Below are 23,247 nucleotides of genomic sequence, written 5' to 3'. Positions count from 1 at the left end.
TGATGATATCTTAGTCTTTTCTAAGACAGAAGAAGAGCACAGGAAACATCTTGCTATAGTGTTTCAAGAGCTGAGAAATCATCAGCTCTATGCAAACAGCAAGAAAAGTGAATTCTTCTTGGAAGAAATCCATTATCTGGGGCATATAATATCCAAGAATGGGATACAAATGGATCTAGCGAAGATCCGTGCCATTCAAGAATGGCCAGAGCTGAAAACTGTGCATGAAGTTCGAAGTTTCCTAGGCCTGTGTTCTAACTACAGAAGGTTTATCAGACATTTTGTTGATATCGCAGCTCCATTACATGACCTTACTAAGAAAAATGCAGCCTTCTCATGGGGAATATCACAGAAGAAAGCATTCAATACACTCAAGGAGAAGTTGACTACAGAGCCTATTCTTGTAGTCCCGGATCTTTATCAATCTTTTGATGTTGATTGCGATGCTTGTGGAGAATGTGTTGGGGCTGCATTGCATCAGAATGGTCATGTAGTAGCCTATGAAAGCAGGAGACTTCGGGATGCAGAAAGATATCTAGGAATCTATGAGAAAGAGTTATTGGCTGTAATTCATGCCATCCATACATGGAAGCACTATCTTTTGGGTGCAGATTTTACTGTTAAGACAGATCACCAAAGTCTGAGATACTTTTTGACTCAGACCAAGCTTTCCGAAAAGCATATGAAATGGGCAAACATGCTGTCAATGTATCATTTTCAGATTGTCCATACCCTAGGAATTCGGAACAGAGTGGCAGATGCCTTGTCCCGAAGACCCCAGGTCAATAATGTGACTATTGCTTATCATCAGGACCTGGAAGGCATGAGGGAGCAATATGCTCGTGATGCAGATTTTGGTGAAATTTTACAGCAAATGCAAGAGGGGCAATCCACCAGTCACTATTCCGTGAAAGATGGGTATTTAATGAAAGATGATTGCCTATGCATCACCCAGGAGATGAGGAAAAAGATTTTGGAGGAATGCCATGCACCTCCCTATGCTGGACATAGAGGAATTACAGCAACAACTCTAGCACTAGAGAGGTATTTCTTTTGGCCAGGGATGCGGAAAGATATACATCAGTTTGTTACTGAATGCCTTACGTGTCAGAAAGTGAAGTATGATAGACGGAAGGCACCTGGCCTACTTATGCCTCTTCCCGTGCCTCAGGCACCATGGGAAAGTATTACAATGGACTTTATTTTTGATTTGCCAAGATCAAAGTCAGGGAATGATGGGATTTGGACTATCATTGATAGATTCAGCAAGCAAGCTCATTTCATTCCGGTTCGCAAAACCATAAAGGCAGATCATATGGCTAAGCTTTTCATGGTACAGATTTTTAAACATCATGGTATGCCTAAGTCCATTGTTAGTGATCGAGATCCCAGAATGACCAGTCTATGCTGGAGAGCTTTATTTGATAACATGGGGACGAATTTGAATTTTTCTTCTTCTTTCCATCCCCAGACAGGTGGTCAAAGTGAAGTAGCAAATTCTACAGTTTTGGATATGCTGAAATGCTACGTGGGTGACCAAAGTTCAGACTAGGAAAAGTACCTACCGTTGATAGAGTTTGCTTACAATAATACAGTACATAGCTCTACAGGGAAAGCCCCTTTTGAGGTCATATACGGGAAAGTGATTTTGCCACCTATATTGAGGACCAAAGATGAAATATTTGCAGCTGATCAGTTTGTGAGAGACCTCCAGACAGCTTACAGCCAAGTCCGGACAGCCATTGAAAGGTCTCAAGAGAAACATAAAAGAGCTGCAGATAAGCATAGAAGACAGTTAAATCTCAAGGAAGGGGATTGGGTACTTTTGAAGTTTGAAAAAGCTAGGCTCCGCAAGTTTAAAGGCAAACAGAAAGTGTATGCAAAGCTATCTCCCAGATACTATGGCCCTTTCAGGGTTACAGAAAGAATAAATGAGGTTGCATACAGATTAGCATTGCCAGAGCATTGGAGGATTCACAATGCATTCCATGTGAGTCTTCAGAAGAAATTCCAGGGACCAGAGCCTACAGAACCAGTATCAAAGGATCCACCAGAAGTGGATGAGCTGGAGGAAGTCCTTCAACCAGAGCAGATTGTGTACCATACTGTGCGCAAAGGCCCTCAGGGTAAGGAGTTTTACAGGTATCTTGTAAAATTCAAAAATTATACGGCATTAGATGCCAAGTGGATGGACGAAGACATGTTATCCGACCATCCACAGCTTTTGGATGTTTACAAGGAAGCTTTTCAGTTGAGGTCAACTGAATAGAAGCCGAGGGGATGTCACCACAATGTAAATATCCTAAGTCAAAGTACAATTGACCATTTATTTGATCATAATTAAAGTGTTTTATATATGTTAATTATGGTCAAAGAGTTCTTTTAATGGTCAAGGGATTGACTATGGTCAAAAGATACTTGACTCTAGTCAAGTAAACCTGACTTCGGTCAAGGAGACTTGGTTTATTACCAAGAGGGTTAACTGCGGTTAACCAGAGAACTATAGAGTCAAGTAAACTTGACTTCGGTCAAGGAGACTTGGTTTATTACCAAGAGGGTTAACTGCGGTTAACCAGAGAACTACAGAGCTGACTACGGTCAGAGAGTGTTGACTTTGGTTAACAAGACTTGGCATGCGCCAAGAGGGTTAACCCCGGTTAACTAAGATGTGCCAACTTCGGTTGGAGAGACTTGGCTATAATTAAGGCGCCTCGACCCTTGGTCAAAGCTTTTTAATTATAATCAAGAGTGTTGACTCCGGTCAACCAGAGAATAAATATATATTTTTATATTTGTAAGGTGTGCACATGTGTTCAGTGGGGACGCCCACCGTGACTAGAATTAGTCCACAGTGTGTTATTTGCATGCAAAGCGCTAACAATTAATGGGTGCCATGGTGGTGCGCTTTAATTAATTGTTGCAGGTACTAGGAAGAGTTATTTTTCCTAAGCACTACGGGAGCCTGACAAGCATCTAGGAGGCGGTTCGTGTGACCAAGTACTTTGAAGACTCCAGAGTGGCCCTTAGTGGCATGTAATAGGACTTAGTCTAGATTTTAGACAAGTGGCATGTTGCCAATTTGAAATGAGCTTGAAGCTCTTGTAATAAAGGGGATTTTTCACGTTTTGAAAGGAGAGAGGACCAGACAGCTCTACGCTGAACTTTTGTAACAGATTCTCTTCAAGTAATAAAATACCTTCGGGGAGGTCCAGCCCGACATGTTGTCCTGGGCCCTATTGTCTCTGTAGAGAGAGAGAGAGAGGGAGAGCAAAAAGGGAAGTGTGTTTGCTGTCTTTTACGGAGGAGGTTCGTAGTGAATCATAGAGAAATTGCTGTTTGTCAAAGAGCGTGTGGGATTTCGTCTGATTTTAAGAAATGCGAGGCTTACAACTTGTCCAAGCCTCATAAGGTGTGATAGTCTGCAATGCCTTTGTAGGACATCTATTCAAGATGTAATTTACACACATGACTGCATCCAACCACAACTTATTAGGCAAATGTTTGCCTTTCAACATGCATCTGGCCATTTCCATCACTGATCTATTCTTCCGCTGAGCCACGGGATTCTGTTGAGGAGTATAAAGCCCAGTGCATCGATGATTGATGCCACGTGAAGCCAAAAAACAGCAAATTACTTCGACATGTATTCACCCCCCCTGTCTGTATTGAGGTGAGCAATGTGCAGCTCTCAGGCAAGGCAATAAAGTGCTTGAAGCATGAAGAAACTTCAGATTTGAATTTCAATGCGAAAATCCAAGTGTAGGTGGTGAAATCATCAATAAAAGTGACAAAATAGTAGAACCCCCTAAGAGCTGCAATGAACCAGATAAAGCTGGCGTGAAGCACCAACTCTCCCATCCTTGGGAAACACAGCACGGTGCATCTTACCAAGCAAGCATAGTTCACAAACATCTTTGGTAGGCATATGCATTTTGGGAAGATCCACAACCATATCTTTCTTATATAACTTCACCAGGGCTCCAAAATTGAGGTGTCTAAACCTCTCATGCCACAAATGAGTATCTGCCATGGTAGAATCAAGAGCGAAGGCATGTGCATTGGCAAGTGCAGCATCATCATCCAAACATTTGTCATAAGCATCAAGTCTATAAAGACCTCTACACAATGTGCCCGTCAAAACCATGGTAAAGGCATGTGTAGCATCATACACTGCACACCTCACACCATAAAAAAGAACCTGAAAGCCACATGTAGCAATGACTGAAATAGAAATGAGGTTCTTAGGAATGCCTGGAACATAAAGCACATGCTCTAGAGTAACAATACCACTAGAGACAGAAGTAAGAGCAACTTGTCCACTATCTTTCACGGTATATGATGCATTATTGGCACATGTGACCCTGCCCCCCTGAGATGTAAGCTCCAATGAGCTGAATAAGTTCCTGTAGGAAGTGATGTGCTTGCTAGCACCACTATGAAAGAACCAGACATCACGAACCTCTGAAATTGCCATACAAGCATCATGAACATCAAGATTATACTAACATGTAACCAAGAAAGCCCAATGCTGGTCTTGTGCGAAATTAGCGGACTCATGTCGATCTTTTGCACTAGAAGAACCAGATACTGCAAGACCAGACTCTATCTTTTTCTTTTCAGATGCTATGCGCTTCTTGCATTGAGAAATATCATTCCCAAGTTTCCTACAAAAATTACATCTCTTCTTCTTTTTGTTATCCCCTGAAGAAGAGGCACCATGTGAATGATCAGCATGGGAATGAGAGGGTTTTCCAGCTGAAACCTTGCCTTTACCTTTGTGTTTGTGATGGACAGCATATGCTTGATCACTACCCATAGAAGCATTGCGATTCACACGACTTTGCTCCTCCTGAAGAAGAAGAGCAACCAGCTGGTCAAATGATAAATGATTGGCATTACCCCCTGCAACCAACCTGAATGTAGTAGCAAAGCCTTGATATGAATCAGGCAACCCATCAAGGGTATTAGAAACAAGCTAAGAATTAGGCATAATCTCATCAATGTTGGCCGACTGCTCTTGTGAGATAGGCATCCATGTTACCACCCTCATCAAGCTTCAAATATTTTAACTGCAAGACCGGATATGAGGGACAACAATCTGTTTCACTGAAAGAGCAATCAAGGCATGGGCTTTGGTGTCACGACCATCCCATTGAATTTGCTCCTGTGAAGGAGGCAAAGCACCTGGAGCAGGAGGTGTAGGTGTTCTAGGAGTAGCATTAGAAGTGTATGACCACATGGGATAATTGGTGTGAGTATTGGGGAGAGAGAGAGCAAGAGAGAGTGAGCTGAGAGCTGAAAGCTTGAAAGCTTAGTTGCAATAGAAGAGTGTAAGAGTGTACAACTGAAAGAGTGAGAGATAAGGTTTTGTCCTAGTGACAAAACCTTAGTAGTCACTAACCATAGTTAGTGAACTAACTGCGGTTAGGGGGAAAAACCTCTTAAAGAGGGAAAAGTGCCCCTAACTAGCTTATTAAATTACATTGGTCACTGCTGAATTATATCTATAATTCTAGCACCCCCCTGCAGTGCCAATGTCATGTACAAGGCTGATCAATCACCAAACGGATATAAGTTCAGGGCACTGCGAAATGCCTCAAACTTTTCACCTGGTCGTGCTTTGGTGAAAATATCTGCAACGTTGTCATGTGTGGACACAAAGATCATACCTGCATGCAACTTCTCTCTGACGTAGTGATAGTGAACCTCAATGTGCTTCGTGCGAGCATGAAACACTGGATTCTTTGCCACTGCAATGGCACTCTGACTATCAGTGAGAATTGGAGAAGGACCCTCCAAAGACAGATGAAGATCAGCAAATAGACGTCGCAGCCAGACACATTCAACTGTTGCTGTGAAAGCTGCCCTGTACTCAGCTTCACATGATGAGGTAGCCACTGTAGATTGTTTCTTGCTCAGCCAGGAAATGCAAGATTTACCTAAAAAGAAACAATTGCCAGTAGTGGACTGCCTAGTGTCATAATCACCAGCCCAATCTGAATCACTGTAGGCATGCATCTGCAAGTCACCCCCCCCTGGGAAAAAACAAGCCAAAAGACTTCGTGCCCTGCAAATAATGGAAGATGCGCTTAACTGCCTGCCAATGCATAGTTTTTGGGCTGTGCATATACCTGCTCACCTGAGATACTGCAAACTGAATATCAGGTCTAGTGTTGCAGAGATATATGAGGCATCCAACAGCCTGACTGTAAGATGTGGCATCAACTGATTCTTCTGCATCACGCATTGTGAGTTTCAGCCCCGGCTCCATGGGAGTGGCTATGGGCTTACAATCATGCATGTTAAATCTTTCCAAGAGTTTCTGCACATACTTGGACTGAGACATAACAGTGTCACGTCTCTCTTGAGGGTGCTCTCAGTAGGACTATTGTGTAGCCCCTTGCTGGTCAAAAAGCCATGAATCTTGGCATACCATGCACGAGGGGCTTGTTTCAGCCCATACAAAGCTTTGTTTAGCTTGCATACGTGATGTGCATTTTGCTGTAATTTCAAAGCCTGAAGGTTGTTTGACATAAACCTCTTCCAACAAGTCTCCATTTACGAAGGCTGTTTTTATGTCCAACTGATGAACATTCCACTCAAAATGTGCAGCCATTGCAATAACAGATCGGTTGGTGGTCATCCGGGATGTAGGAGCAAAAGTCTCCTCATAATCTATGCCCTTTTTGTGAGCATAGCCTTTAGCAACCAGCCTTGCCTTGTATCTGTCAATGGAGCCATCTGGCTTCCGTTTCACCTTGAAAACCCATTGTGTGCCAATGGCATGTTTACCTGGTGGCAAGTCTACAACATCCCAAGTCTGATTTTTCTTAATGGACTGCAACTCATCGTGCATGGCATTCATCCAATGCACATTGTCCTTTGCTTCTTCGAATGTTGCAGGCTTCTCCTCATCGAGAAGAGTACCTGCATATGCTGATTCCACTGAATTAGCACCTTCCATGTGCCTTGCTGCACTGCGAGTCCTGCCAGGTAATGGAGCATCAATCTTACTCTCTCTGAGAGTCTGTAACAGCCAGTTTGGGACTGTTTTTACTGCATGTATGTCTGCAATTTCTTGCTGAACCACCTGTTTCACTTCTTGTGGAGGTGGTAAGACATCTTGTGGCTGAACTAGAGTATCGGGAGGTGGCTGTAAATTCTGATTTGCATCAGAAATATCAGCATGGAAACCCAAAGCAATGGGTAGTAAACCCTCAAAAACATCCTCTGAAGAAGAAGGCTTATGAAATTCAGCCTGAGTGTGAGCTGAATTTTCTGCAAATATCACATCTCTACTGACAATGATCTTGCGTGTAGCAGGATTGGAGAGACGGTACCCCTTGCTTTCTGCATTGTGCCCAACAAATATGCACTTAATTGCCTTATCTGATAACTTGTGCCTAAATTCAACTGGTACATGAGCATATGCAAGGCATCCAAAGACTTGGAAATGATCCACTGAAGGCTTTCTCCCATTCCAGACCTCATAGGGAGTTTTTGTTTTCAAAGCCTTAGTGGGAGCCCGATTTAAAATGTAGTTGGTGCACGTCAGACCTTCAAGCCAGAATTTGTGAGGCATGTGTTTGCTTTTCAGCATACATCTGTCCATCTCCATAAGAGTTCTATTTTTCCTCTCAGCTTTGCCATTTTGCTGAGGGGTCAGCCTCACTGTGAGCTGATGCACAATACCCTTGCCTTTCAGAAAAGCTTCAAAATCTGCAGACAAGTATTCCCCACCTCTATCTGTGCGCAATGTCTGTATCTTGAGTCCGGTTTCATTTTCAACCATGGCTGAAAAGTGTTTAAACACCATGAACACTTCTGATTTGCGCTTTAGCCCAAAGACCCAAGTGAAATTGGAGTAATCATCAATAAAAGTAACAAAGTAGAGATGACCACCCAATGATGGAGTCCTCATGGGACCACAGACATCACTGTGTATAAGCTGTTATTTGCGTACAGCTTTAACTGAACCATCCTTTTTGAAGGGGAATCTATGCATTTGGCCTAAAATGCACCCTTCAGAGGCATGTGGAGGAGGTATCTCAAGAGGTGGCAATGCATCAACCATAGAGTGCTTCTGAAGTGTCATCAAGCTGTTGTAATGCATGTGGCCATATCGGGCATGCCATAGTTCTGCATTCTGCATGGCAGCAGTAGGAGTAGAAACTGCAAGAGCATGGGCTGCTCTTTTCTCAAAAAGATCAAGCTGAAAAAGCCCACGCAGCAGAGTACCAGATAATCTCAAGGCATAATCATTTTCCCTGTCTCGGACAGCACATTTGTCATCCTCAAAGATGACCTGAAATCCAGCCTTGTTAAGAGTGGACGCTGAAAGAAGATTCTTGGTGATACCAGGCACATATAAGACATCTGAAAGTCTGAAAATTGAGCCATCAATGGCAGTAAGCTCAACTTTTCCTGTGCCACGTACTGAATATGACGAGTTATTGGCACAAGTGACTTTCTTACCAACGGGAGGTGGATGCAAGGAAGTAAAGAGACACTTCCTAGAAGTGATACGCTTGGATGCACCGCTGTCAAAATACCAAGTATTCAGTGTTTCATTGACACTGAAATCAGATGCATCCGTAGAAGAGTCATAACTGCAAGTCAAAAATGCATATGTATCATCATTACAAGTGGCTGTACTATCCCAAGCATCTGGAGCAGCCAGCCTAGAATCTGAAATGCAGGATAAAAAGGCATAATCCTGTCCAACAAAGTTGGCTGCAGCATCCCCACTGTGAGATGCATGAGGAGCTGAATCTGAAACAGCCATACCGGAGCTGTTTTTCTTCTCTTTTGCAAGCCTTTTCCTGCATTCTACAATGTGATGACCTGGCTTTTTGCAGTAATGACAAAAACCCTTCTTCTTGGGCTTACTTGCATCATTTTTAGCCTTTTGTGAAGGCTGTCCTGACCCACTGGAAGGCTGATTTACTGATGTCTTTGCCTGTCCCTTTGTTTTTGACTTGAACTTTGAGAGCATAGCTTGTTCACCTGCACGTGAAGCCAAGTTTTTCCTGGTTTGCTCTTCCTGAAGCAAAAGTCCTATCAACTCATGAAAGGTGAGAGGATTTGCACCCCCCCTCAATGATAAGTTCAGCGAGGTATGAAAGCTGAGATAAGATTCAGGAAGAGAATTCAGAGTGGTGGTAATCATCTCTGAATCAGGAATAATCTCATTTATGTTCAATAATTGCTCTCAGAGATCCTGTAGCTTTGTGAGGTGGACTGACATGGAGTCACCCTCTTCCATATGTGTATTACTTAACTCTCTTTTCAAGAAAGATACCCTTGCATCATTCCGGGCTGCATACATGCTTTCTAAGATATCCCATGCTGCCTTCGAGGTCTTACACGACCGGATATGCGGAATGATAAATCTTTTCACTGAAAGAGAGATGCATGACAAAGCTAAGGCATCCCGTGAATCCCATCTCTTCTGCTCTGGAGTAGTGGCTATAGCTGCACCAACAACTTGTTCTGCAGCTGCACCCTGTGCACGACCTCTTCCACCTCCTTGCTGAGGAGGGGTATTAGGTGCCATACTTGCTGGTCGGATCTTACCCCTATTCACATAATCCCATAAATTGCGAGAAATCAGAATATTGTGTACCATAAAACTCCAGAGGGAGTAGTTGGTACCATCCAACTTGTCTTCCTGTGAAAGACCACCGAACTGGAAATCATTCTGATTTTGGTGGGCCATATTTGAGAAAGAGATTTTAGCAGATACAAGACTGAATTCCCTTACTGCTGGTACAATGAATACAGACGACCAAGTACAGATTGTACGGATAAGCAGGTCGTATGATCGCAGGTACGGACGGGATTGCAGGATGTACGGCGATGACAGGCTGTACGGAATCAGGACCTGTATGGAAGCAGGTAGGACGACTTGCTATACGGCTTGTACGTGCAGGTACAGCTGCAGTAGGTACAACAGGTACACGTTGGTACGGCGACGATTACTTGCGACGGTGTGATTGCAGGTACGAGCTGTACGGCGCTACAGATCACGGAATGATGCAGGGTACGGCAGGTACGAACAACGATGATGCAGCAGGTATAGCAGGGAAATCGTACGGTCGTCAGCATAGGTATGTGCGTGCTGGAGTAGCAGGTCCGGACGAGTGACGCAAGTGCAGTGCGGGACTGTACGTAAACAGTCCGTACAGATTGTACGGACGACAATGGAGATGAAGCAAAAGCTTGTGGGCTGGTGATGGAGGCTAATATGCAGTAGGAGGAGGAGCACGAACTATCCGGGTAGGAGGAGCTTGGGCAGGGAGTAGGAGCTCAACGAGGCTCTGATACCAAATGTGAGTATTGGGGAGAGAGAGAGCAAGAGAGAGTGAGCTGAGAGCTGAAAGCTTGAAAGCTTAGTTGCAATAGAAGAGTGTAAGAGTATACAACTGAAAGAGTGAGAGATAAGGTTTTGTCCTAGTGACAAAACCTTAGTAGTCACCAACCATAGTTAGTGAACTAACTGCGGTTAGGGGGGAAAAACCTCTTAAAGAGGGAAAAGTGCCCCTAACTAGCTTGTTAAATTACATTGGTCACTGCTGAATTATATCTACAATTCTAACAATTGGTGCTATCAAGCTTGTCATCAGTCCCAATCATCCCAAATAAATCATCTTTGCCACCTGACATGGTGCTGAAATACAAGACAAATGCACCAACTGGCAAAGCAAATGAGAGAAAGGCAACCTCTCAAAATCAAGTAACAAAAATCTGCCCAAGCTTCAATATGCCTGCAAGAGACTCTGCTATCCCAAGGTGTACCTGTTGCAAGAAAAATCCCGAAAGGCAACACGAGGCCTTTCCAAAATGCAAATGAAGCAGAAATTGGAAAGAAACCTTGCAGTAGGTGCTTACCAAATGATGTAGCTCACAAAATGCAGCAAAGAAAAGGCTCCAAATGTGAGCACAGGCTGTCACCCTTGTAGGAGTTACAAAAAGGACAGGAAATGGCAAATAAGAGGGCTGAAAGAAGCTGGAATAACATGTATAGACCTCAAAATGAGTGCAGCAGCAGCAAGGTGTGAGAAGCTCGTGGCCCAAGGTTAATGAGGGCACCAGGGCTTTAGAAAATGTCTACAAACAGCAGCAGCAAGTTCTGAAAGACAAAGTCGGTGGCTTTAAATGCTCCAAATTGCTGCAGCAGGGCCCAAGATCTGATAAGCCTCCAAGCAGGTCCGTACTGTGCTGGAAATGCAATACATGCAGGCGAAAATGGTCCGTACAGTCCGTACAAAATGTACGGAATCACACGTGTGGAGCCGCCTTGCAATAAATGCACTGTACGGAGCAGGAACAGGCTAGAATGAGGCGGCTGCAGCAGAAAAATGCTTCAAAATGCTCCAAAATAGGTCTTCCTTTGCAGTGGGCACTCCAAAATGCAAACTTCCCATGATAGAAATGCTTGGAGAGGCCACAGATGCTTAGGAGTGTGTAGAAAACCAAAAAACCAGCTAGAAACAGGCTGCCCAAACAGCTCCCAATGGCTTTAGAAGGGCTCCGGGTGGTTGAAAATGGCAGAGAGGGTGGATCCTTGACTTGCTCTGATACCACTGTTGGGTGTAGGAAGCAATGGAAGCTCAAAAATGGAAGCAAGAAGGAGAAAAACGAGATGTTGTAATAGATTGCTGCTAAACTGAAGTGTGGAGGCTCAAGGGAGAGCCAACATAACAAAGCCCTAGGGCTAAATGCCCTAACTAGACTAAGTGTCCTAAGTGACCTAGATGGTACATAAACTAACTGTACCAATAGTCCTAACTGACTATAAGTAGGCCTACAAGGCACATACTATAGTAGAAGTGGCATTTATGGATAGCCCATGAGATGGTCTACATATGGGTTTATGCAATGGCTCACCAAGGCCCTTGCTGAGTGCTATACGAAGAGACTCAAAAAATAGAACTCAAAACTCACGCATCAGGATCTGTCTGTAATATCCCATTAGAGTCAATAAGCTGTGAGACACTCGCTCCACTTTGTGTCTCGGGCCATGAGTAGAGAAGAAATGCTTATTGACTCTACCAACCATCTGAATCCAAAAGGACTCTGGTGCATGAAAGGCATACTCTGCTCTTTGATGGTGCATGAAAGGCATACTCTGCTCTCTTTGATCTAACCATGTCTCCTGATGAGCCCTTGCTGTAGCAACTTGCCCTTGGATCCAAGAATCTGTAGGCCGTTTCTGCACTTCCCTCTGTGGTTTGTCAATTGCTGGTGAAGACCAATGGACTGTCTGAGAGTCTCACACCTTTTGGTACTCGTGACTGAGTGATAAGAGTCACTAATATAAAAAAGGGCTGCTGCCATATGTGAAGGCGACAATACCCCACCTTGCATATGAGATACCCAAATCTGCAAAACTGCCTCAGTGAGGTTCTCCTCTGCATAGAAGCATGATATTGACAAAGGGCTTGGAAATCATCAAAATGATTGGAAAGTGATTTGAAGTAGAAACCCTAGGAGCAATACGTACTGAGCTAGCTCTATCCAAAGCCCAATCATCAACATAAAATCTGTCAATGCGTGCATTAATGGGCATCTGATCGACCATGAGAATTGGAGAGTCTGTGATGGATTGTGAAAGGGATCACTAAACTTAAATAGGAAGGCATCCCAGGTTGTTCTCTTCAAAGAGTGAATGCCTCCTTCTCTATCCCCCTTCTTGTCAGAAGGCAACTCCACCATGTTCAAGTCACCTCCAATAATCAAATAATCTACAATGGAGGCCCAAGAGAGTTCTTTCCATATAGGACATGGTCCCCTCAATCATTAGGGGTGTAGAGGTTGAGAAGGTCGATCTTACGCCCCCTATTAAAAGAATGGCCCAGTGAGCTCTCGAGGAAAAAATGATACCATGTCCAACGAGGGAGCGTAGAATTTGAAACTGCAATGCAAGTCCCATCCCTAATGCCGAAAGAAGGGGACCAAAACGTATGGCATTAGAGCAATTTAGCTGACTTGCACAGTCTCTAGCATCCAACTTGTGTTCTTGAATAAAAAGAATATCAATGGCACCCCCTGCAACACCTAGATGAAGCTAAGTATGAATAATTTGCCTATGGTGGCGATGTGGCACACCACCAAGGCTCTGTATGTTCCAACTAACAATTCTCATTTACGGGAGTAAGTGGCATGGAACACCTTACCCGACCTACGCGCAAAGAAACCCCTCCAAGTGGAAAGGCCTCCTGCTCAAAGAGCGAGGAAGCGAACCAAGTTGATAAAAATCCATGAGGGAAAGATCTTGTCCACTCGAGGAGGAAGACACCCTATCAAAAGGAATACCAAGCACTGCCTCACCAAAGGTGGAAGAAATGTCAAGGCTGAAAAAGAGTTCCTGAAGACTAGGCTTGGTGTCAGGATACACAAAGTCCCTGTAGTCGAAGCTGGGGAGACGGTATGCACAACCCCCTTCCCTCAATCCATGAGGGGGGATGCCACGAGGGCGTGAGTTTTGATGCTCACATGTGGCCTCGACCCCGGTAATCAAATGGCGAGGTCGCAGGATGTGGGTGTGTAAGTTTCCCCTAGGCAATTGTGCCTTGGGGGCAACTGTGTTAGAAACATGGTGAAGGGAGATAGAGAGAGAGAGTTAGGGTGTGAGGAAATAATGCTCAAATGAAGACATGAAGAAAGGCTTTCATTCATTCATCAAGTGTATCAAGACAAGTGAAATACAAGCCTTATATAGGCTACTCACTCACACACTAGCACCTAGTGCATATGGGACAAGTCCCATGGTGACACGTGGCACTCACACAAGACTCACTCACATAGACTAGTACTAGATCACCTAGTACTTCACACTAACACATCACATCACCACACTCTTTGGCTATGATATCTCCAACACCCCTATTCAGAGCAAAGAGTGCGAGACCCAACATGCAAAGAGAAGACCGATCCCCCCTCCACCGCAATACTGCAAAGAGCAAGTCCAACTATCCAACACCTCCCGTGTGATAGTGACTTCTCAGTCAACTTGCGACCGACAAGGGCAAACCATCACTCGTCATCCCTCCTTACTCTGAACTGGGTGGTCAATACCATCAACCAAAGTAAAAGACAATACATTCATTTTTGGGGGACAATCCAGGGCAGAGTACCTCTTATTGACTCCAAATACATTCAATTGAGAGGGACAATTGAAGGCTAAGAACCTTTATGTGACTCAACACAAACACACATAGCATAAGGGCCTAGAAAGCCCAACCCTGGTCAAAAGGATCCTCGTCATCAAGAGAGAGGCCATGAACCTCTGCTGTAGCTGCATGTATCTCCTCCGGGGACTGTTCAGGTTCAAGTGGTTCTTCAGCCAGAAGATTGGCATGATGTTTCTCTTGTTCCTGTGCTTTCTTCTTGAAGCAATGGGCTTCAAAGTGTCCTTTCCTCTTGCAAAACCTGCAAATAATGTTCTTGTTGGTCTTCCATTTGCTTGTGGAATTAAATGCATGATCAATAGGAGAGGCAAGAGCGGCTTCCTTATTGCGACGATCCTTTTCAATGAGAAGGGCCACCATATCATCAAATGTGGTAGTGGCAAGATGAAAGGACGGCCATCTTATCTTCATCAGTAGGGACACTCTTCAAACTTGAGAGTTGTTGAACAAGAGATTGAAACCGGGCTAGATGATCACTCAACTCATCACTCTCTTCCATTTTCAGATCATAAAATTTGAGCTTCAAAAAGGCTTTAGAGTTGGTGATTTTATTACCAAAGAAGGTCTCGAGGCGACTCCAAATCTGCTTAGCTGCTGACTTGAAATCCACATGATGGATGAGAGAGTCAGCTAAGCAAAGACCAATGAGGGCAATAGCCTTAGCATTATGCTGCTTTCAAATCTTTTGATGTTGATCAAGTAACTCAACCTGGTCATCCTCAACAAGATCCCAAACTCCTTCACGCATAAGCAGCAATTGCATCTTGGTTTGCCACGTGGGAAAGCCTTCCCCCTTGAACTTCTCCACGAAGAGGTTTCTTTCCATTTTGTATTGAGGTTTTCTGTGGACTCGTTTCGAGTGGCTTTTTCTTCATGCCATGCTTGATGTATTTCCCCTTAGAGCTTGCTTTTGTGGGTTTTTTTCATACTTTTCTTGCAAAAAAAAAAAATCGAGCTATTATGATAAGGATTCCAAATTTAGGGGAGATCTTTGGTTAGATGCACAAATTTGAAGTTGAAGTAGGCAGCAGGCCGAGGAAAACATGCTTTGATTATCATTTTCTGTCCTCTAATCAGGAACACCATCCCAAAGGTTTTGCAGATATTTCTGTTTGTTTTGCAAGGTTTTAAAAAGTCAATAACATGCAAACGTTGGATTATTTCAGGAAACTTTGGTCTAAGGTCTGTTGAAGCCTTAAAATGATCTGGATATTTTATAGAATTGTTGTGCGTGTATAGTTGTGGCTTGCATTCCTATGATTTGGTAGTGTGGAAGCTAGTATTCCAACTTCTCATATTTTATAGAACTGTTGTGCATGTATATGGATTTGTGGCTTGCATTCAGTTTTATGATTTGGTAGTGTGGAATAGTTTTTCCCTTCTCTCCCAGCCTGCCCTTCTCAAACATGTTCTAATTCAATTTTGCAAGGTTGAAGTAAGAGGGGAGTTTTGGATTTGTAGGATTTACCATTTATCCAGAATATGGAGAAACGAATTCAAAATGCGAGCTTTACCCTTGATGCTAGCTTACGACAATGTTTCGAAAATGGTCTGGAACGACGGGATGAGGCAGTCATTTTCCGTTGCCTTCGTGCATATGCAGCCATAGATAACACTGCGGGGGCACATGAGGTGTTTCGACTTTTTGTGGTTGCCCCAATCATGCAACAGGCTATTTCACCAAAGGAGGTCGATGCAGGCCATAGTGATCTTTTGGAAGATGATCTGAATGTTATAAAGAAGCACATCGAGAATGATTGCAAATTTTTGCTTGACATTGCTGTTGCAGGTATTTAAGTTTGTACAGTATGCTTACTTAGGGCCTTTTCTTTTTCTCTCTTCATATCGTGTTTATCCTGCTGTTTGGTTACAGTGTTCTAACACAGCCATGTTGGGAGTTGCTGCTCAGCAAATTCAGGAGTACAAGCTTTTGATTTTCTGGCCAATTCAATATTAAAGGAATTGCATATTGCCATCCAAAAGGGGAAGCCTGGAGCCTTTTCACCTGGAAAGCCTACTGAGTTTCTTGCAAATTTCAAAGCCAGCTTAGAGTTTTTGGATTACCTTGAAGGTAAAACCATAGTCACAAAGTTTTACAGGCTGCTTGTCATGTGCCTTCTTTTTTAAAACTTTTTCTGCAGCTCATACATGTATTATGGGATATAATAGGGCCATAAGTCTAGGTGCTATTGACTTACCATGAGATGATGGTATTTCATATCAATTTCCCACTATCTTTGACTAATCCTTATATGGTAAGCCTTGCCAGCTGCACACGTTTGTTACACAGAAAGTAATATATCTGGGTTTGTTTTCTTTCAGCTCTTTGTCCATCAAAAGCAGCGGTCCTTACTTTTAGATCTCAAACTGCTTACTCAGACTTCATGAAGCAGTGGAACCTGGGAGTTTATTTCACTCTAAGGTAAAAGCTTGCCTTTAAGCTATACAAGATGTACTGTCATCAGGACATACCAAGTGACATAGTCTATATGTTCAATGTTCTAACTTTAATGTATACAACCTCTTTATTTTGATGAATGGGAAATGCCGGGATGAATGAAACTTTAAGACATGATTTAAACTGGCCTTAGATATATATTCAAATAGGTGCCTCATCTTAAGTTCTCCGAACCTTTTCATGGTTGAATATAACATAGCAATGCATCAGCAGATACAGAAAGTTTAGTGCATTTCTGCATCGGAGTGGTTTCTCTTGAAGGTAGTGCTATGGCTTACATAATTGCAGCAGGTACAGTCAAGCAATAAGTTCAACGCACAAAACTATGTGCTCCAATGTTTGAACTTTGGTCTTGTCCTCTAGGAATACAGCTGATTGTGAAATCATAGTGAGCTTGCTGATTATGTGAGAAACTGCTATGCTTGCACCTTGCCACCTTGTGCTTTTGCAGTTGGATTTTAATGGAAAATATTAAGCATTAGGAGGTCTCATAGGTTTACTGGATGCTACAAAATGGCAATGCATAAATAAGATATCTCAGACTAGGGATGAAGGAAGTTCAGGAACATATTATATTGGTTTATCGTATACTTTGATAATGGTCGGCTATATGCAGTTTGGCCAACTCTTGGTTTGTAGACTATACTAGTCCTGCCATCTCTGTTTGTCTGATAGGTAGATAGTTTGCCGTACTTAATTAGGGTGCACAACAAGAGTTTGCTAAGACTCACTTCTACAATGTATAGTTCAACAATAAACATAAACATCAGTTCCAATGTGTGAAGTTGGGTCTTGTTCTTCAGGAAGGAAGTTGGATGTGACAGTTCTGCTTAGTGGGCCTGCTGCTGCTCATGGTGCAGGGCTATTATCCTTGCGCCTTCCTTGCTTCTGATTTAAAAGTTTTCAAATAAGCATGGATACCTCATATCAAGTTTCCTAGATGCTTCAGAATCATATTGGTCAACACATTTGTTTAAAGTGATGCTGTCATAACAACTTGAACGATGTCGAGTCTAGGCATAAGGATATTTCTCTCCAATTTCTAATAAAAACAAATAATATGCACGCTTGATTGCTTTTGTTAATGATACTTTTGTCTACTGCACTGTGTCACAATGTGTGCAAAGATCCTATCTGCCCTTTGTGTTGGGGGGCATTGATTTGTATTAATCCTTCAGGTTTAGGGTTTGAAAGATTGCTTGCTCTGTAAATCCCATTCTATTGCCTGAACGATTTTCTATTTTGTGTACAGGTGTGGTTATGCCTGGGATATTCTGAGGTCTCAGTATAACTAAAATGCAGTCATCTTTTGCAGGTTTCAGGAGATTGCAGGCGCCTTAGAGGGTGCCTTGAGTGCTACAACTGTGAGTCGCACCCATGATTCACAGATATCCGATGCAGATGGCTCATTAGATTTAGCGCTTCCACCTAGTGGAGCTCTTCTTGGCTGCTTGCAGAGATGCTGGCAAGACGATGTGTTTGTTCTTTCTTTGTCTGATAAGTTCCTTGGTCTAACACTCCAACTTCTCTCAAGGTCAGTAGAAGCTGCAAGTATAAGTGTCACTTGGTGTTGTCTTGGATTGAAATTGAGAGTAAAATAGTTTGACAACCCGATATGATGACATATAATAGTTCTTTTGCTTGAGACAGATATTCTGTGTGGCTCTCCACAGGATTAGCTGCACGCAAATCTGGGAGCAGTACAAATGGAGGAGAATGGGCAATATTGGCTGCCCCGGAAGACTTTCTACTTGTAAGTGTTCACAAAAACAAGGTTGATGGAGCCTCTTAGTTCCATTTCCAATTTGATTTGCCAACAGATGGTTTAAAGTATCAAGTTTCTCAATAACCCCATTCCTTAAAGATTTATATAAGTACTTAGTTGCCTATGCGTGTCACTTGAGGTTCTCACTTATGGAACATGGATCTTTGAGTGAGCAAGCTTGAAAAGAGCATTGGCTTAGACTCCATTGTGCATAGTGAATGGTTCTTGATGCTGTCTTGGGAGCACGCGTCCTAGGCATATTTAAGTCGCCTTATTCCTCTTTTGGTATGTTTTTCTTATTGGCAACATTTTTGAGAAATGTTTGTGCAAGTCCCTTCTTTCAAATCTATTCTTGCAATGGAAATTGCTCTACAAATTGTTTTCTTGTCCCCTAGAAACTTTGTACAAGGCATAGCTACCAGGGAACAGTGTTCCTCCTCCTTGTAATGGGGGAACGCCCTTCTAAAGCATCAGGGTATAGGGGAACTCTTGGGACGGTTCTAGAGTGCCATGTGTGTACAACAGATTTTAGGAATGCCTGCGAATGGGGTCCTTGCATTCCTGGAACATTTTTGGAAACCTGCAAAACAGAAGCACCGGGTCAAGATTCAAGATTCCAATCAAGAAAGAGTGACAAAGAAATATTAAGTCACAATCTACTGCATATTTCCACAACTAGCACTAGGATACACTTGGATGACGACCTCACTCTCTTACAGCAAGGGCACTGGAGGGAGGGAATGGTACACGTGATGGCAGCAAAAGAAGCAAGGAAATGGGCTGCCTATAGGGATGGTAAAGTGATTATCCGAGAGAGAGTAGACAAGGAAGAGAAAAAAGAAGGGGCGATGGACTGCTCATGATGGTGTTGGACCCATGAGATGAGAGCACAAAATAGATTGAAGATGGCTGGTGGTTTCTCAAAGACATACACCGGCAGAGACATGATTTTTATACAAAAAAGCCCAGAGAGAGGGGTGCCAATAGTGACATGACACGAGATGAGGAGAGACAATGGAATACGGGGCTTTGGGGCATATCTGTCCTTTTCAGATCCCACTTGAGCCCACTCATGTCTATGGTATGGAGAGACGAGCATGCACGAGACATGTGGATACGAGTCCACTACTGGATGCACAGCCGACCTTCGTTGCGGTGTAGTATTCTCCCCCAGATCCATCATGCTATGCTCATGAGGTCACTACAAAGGGACACGGCCCATATGCGATGATATATGATGACATCATGGAGTTCTCCAGGCAGGAAGACATCCTCCTTGGTGGCTTCAATGCACTGAGAGGAGTTTAACAGGTGGGCTTGCTAGATTTTGCATTCGATTCCTTCATAGTATCAGAGCTAGATCCAACAGAGCTTGGGATAGTGAGGTGCTCAGCAGGTGCACCACATGTGACAGGATATGGGCGACAACTACTTGAGTTGGGGGCTATCTATGATTAGATTATATATAACGTCCTCCAGAGATGACCATCATCTGGCGGGCTCACTTGTTTCCCACATGGCGCAGGGACAAGCCCAGTGGACTAATTGCTGGGTACGCTAGCCTTTGTATCACGGATACATAACTTTATTGTGCCTCCTCCCTCACTCGGTGCTGACCACTTGTACCTAGCCTTTAGCATCTCGGCTACTATGCCAGCCATAGAGAGAGGCCCTTCCACACCCACTCGTGTCTAGATCAGTTTTGACCGTGCTCTTGATCCAATCTATGTGCGCCACTTGGCCCGTGAGCATCCGTCTTTACTTGGAGATGATGTAGACTTGGCCGTGCCGCGGACACGAGTCTCAACGGTATAGGATGCTGCTGTAAACTACTCGGTGCTTTCTATCAATTCAGACAACGGATTTCAATAAGACCCATTGGCCTTCTTTCACTGCAAATGCCCTCCGTCTTTTATTTGCAGCTGCTCTTTGTTTCTCCTGTGCCTTTTGAATGGCTGCTCGAACCGTGGCATAAGCAGAGTCATAATCCTCCACGAATTGATCAGCGGCAAAGATTTTCTCTTTTGTTTGCATGAGTGGAGTTGGTAAAGATCTACCATATACAATTTCGAAAGGAGCTTTTCCAGTGGAGGAATGAATTGTGTTGTTATAAGCAAACTCCACAAGAGGAAGGAATTTCTAATCTTTCTTTTGTGAGAGGATCTGACTTTTCTTCACTTGGTTGCTTATCGTGTACAAACACTAGAAAAGAACATACTCCTTTCTTAAGCAAATTGGGAGATCGTGCATGACTTACCATAGGAATGGTGTTTCCTGAAACTCCCGCTGTAATGCTCACATCTCTACCCTTATCTTGGAGGGTTAGAATATTCTTCACATAATCGATTCGGGGGTTGACTTGCTTATGCCAGGGCATCCCGAGAATTACATCTGATCCTTGAAGTGGTGCCACCATGAAGGGTAGATGATCCAAGTACTCCAGGATGTGGAAGCTTGCTGATGATGGGGTACACCTTCTCTTCTTGGTTCTTGAAGGCTGCAGTTGCCTCCAAGGCTTCTCCTTTATCCTCTGGGGCTATCCCCAAGTTCTGTGCCATCTCATGAGAAATAAAGTTGTGAGTAGCTCCACTATCGAACAAAAACAAAGCGGATTGATCCTCTACCTGACCCCATGTTTTCAACAAACTATGGGTGTTGTTTACAACTCCCTTTTCTGGAGGTGCTTCGACTTTGTTAACTACAAAAACTGGCATTTTGGGGGCTGCTTCTTTGTTGCTGCTGTTTTTGGCAGCTTGAGGGCATTCGTAGAAGTTGTGGCCTCACTCGCCACACTTGAAACACAGCCCTTCGGAGTAATACTTTTGCTTCTGTTGTGGAGACAATGAGCTGAAAGTGCGGGCTGCTTTCTTCGAAGGAGGCTGGCTGGCTGACTTTTGCTCTTTTGGTGCGTCCTTTGCTGTCTCCTTACCCCTTTGTTCCTTGGAAGAGGTTCCCTGGGACTTCTGCTTGTTGTTGCTGCCGTTCCGCTTGTTGGAGAAAGACTGTTTCTTCTCCACCTTCAAGGGGATGTTGATGGTGTCTTCGAGAGAAGTAGGAGTGGCAATGTCCACCTCATGCTGAACGACATACCATAGGCCAGCAAAGAACTTCCTTTGCTGCTCTTTTTTATCCTTCCTACTGAATGCTTGAACTTTTAACAAAGTATCCCAAAAACGATCAACATACTCAGTGACTTTCTCTTCTTGGCGTTGGCGGAGGATGTCCCACTGCACCATTGTATCTCTCTTAAACTCCTTAGGTAGGAAGTGCCTCATCAAGTTCTTCTTGAAGCGCTTCCAGGTGTGGGCTTGCTGTCCAGTGTTGACCATAGCTGCCCACCAGAGTGAAGCACGGTCTTGCATGTACAGGACGGCAAACCGGATCTTCACGTTGTCTTCGTACTCGTCCTCCTCAAAGAAATACTCAAGGTCTTGGATCCAGGCCAGCAAGACCTCGGGCTTGTCCTCTCCCTTGTACTTGGTAAACTTGAAGAGCTTATCTCCAAGAGGTACCTTATGCTTTGCATACCTTCGTCTCCGTGGACGTCTCGAAGGAGATGGACTCCGATGATGCCGTCTACCTCGAGGAGGGAAAGAAGAGGATGATCTTCCCTCCTTGTTGGAGTTGGTGTTGTCCGCACGGCCTCTTCCTTGGGATTGGGGCCCTATGAGGGAGATGCTGATTTTGCTCAGCCATGGGCACTTCTGAAAGATGGAGGCACCCATCATGCCTACCACATCAGGGATGGCTATTTATTCATGGAGAACAAACTATGTATCACAAAGCAGCTTAGATCTAAAGTGATGGAGGAAAGCCATAACCCACCCTATGCTGGTCATAGGGGTATTGTGGCCACTTTTTCAGCCATGGATAGATTTTTCTACTGGCCTAACATGAAAAAGGACACTGCTGCCTACATTTCAGCTTGTCTCGCATGTCAAAAAGCTAAGTATGAGAGAGTAAAACCTAAGGGTTTACTTCAGCCCCTACCCATTCCTGAGAGACCATGGGAACACATCACCATGGACTTCATTACAGGAATTCCAGGACCAATCAAAATCATGACATGATTTGGGTGATAGTAGATCGATTCAGCAAGCAAGCCCACTTCATTCCTTGCAGAAAGAATCTCAAGGCACCTGAAGCTGCCCATTTATTTATTAGACACATCTTTAGACACCACGGCATGCCCAAGTCTATAGTATTAGATAGAGACTCAAAGTTCACTAGTAACTTTTGGCAGGCTTTGTTTGAGAACCTTGGAACTCTTCTAAGTTTCTCCTCAGCTTTTCATCCTCAAACGGATGGCCAAACTGAAGTTACGAATAGTACACTTTTGGATTTGCTGAAATTTTATGTGCATGACCAGCAAACCTTTTGGAAGAAATTCCTTCCTCTTGTGGAGTTTGCTTATAACAACACAATTCATTCCTCTACTGGAAAAGCTCCTTTTGAAATTGTATATGGTAGATCTTTACCAACTCCACTTATGCAAACAAAAGAGAAAATCTTTGCCGCTGACCAATTCATGGAGGATTATGACTCTGCTTATGCCACGGTTCGAGCAGCCATTCAAAAGGCACAGGAGAAACAAAGAGTAGCTGCAAATAAAAGACGGAGGGCGTTTGCAGTGAAAGAAGGCCAATGGGTCTTATTGAAATTTAAGAAAGTCCGGTTAAAAACCAAAGTGGGCAAAAAGCGCATCTACTTCAAGCTATCCTTTCGATATTATGGTCCTTTTTAGGTGTTGCAGGTAATAAATGATGTCTCAGTTCGATTGAGACTTCCAGAGCATTGGAAGATCCACGATGTCTTCCACGTAAGCTTGGTGA

At 43.6% G+C, this 23,247-nt stretch overlaps 1 protein-coding gene across 2 annotated transcripts in view; it reads left to right on the top strand.

Moving 5' to 3' along the window:
* LOC147889127 (oligomeric golgi complex subunit-like protein) overlaps positions 1–23,247 on the top strand; it is a 130,090-nt gene that overhangs the window by 23,695 nt on the left and 83,148 nt on the right. For both annotated transcript variants that reach the window (XM_087391968.1, XM_087391969.1), the window contains exons 3-7: positions 15,654–15,981; positions 16,102–16,263; positions 16,515–16,614; positions 17,966–18,184; positions 18,301–18,403. In XM_087391968.1, coding sequence (XP_087248094.1) covers positions 15,654–15,981; positions 16,102–16,263; positions 16,515–16,614; positions 17,966–18,184; positions 18,301–18,403 — 912 coding nt within the window. The remainder of the gene's footprint in view (positions 1–15,653; positions 15,982–16,101; positions 16,264–16,514; positions 16,615–17,965; positions 18,185–18,300; positions 18,404–23,247) is intronic.

This window comes from Dipteris shenzhenensis, chromosome 20 (genome assembly GCF_047967505.1).
Source record: "Dipteris shenzhenensis isolate YYH24624 ecotype China chromosome 20, Dip_SZ_1.0, whole genome shotgun sequence".
NCBI lineage: Eukaryota > Viridiplantae > Streptophyta > Polypodiopsida > Gleicheniales > Dipteridaceae > Dipteris > Dipteris shenzhenensis.
Note: the sequence above shows the minus strand (reverse complement) of the source record. Positions and strands in the feature narration are given on the sequence as shown.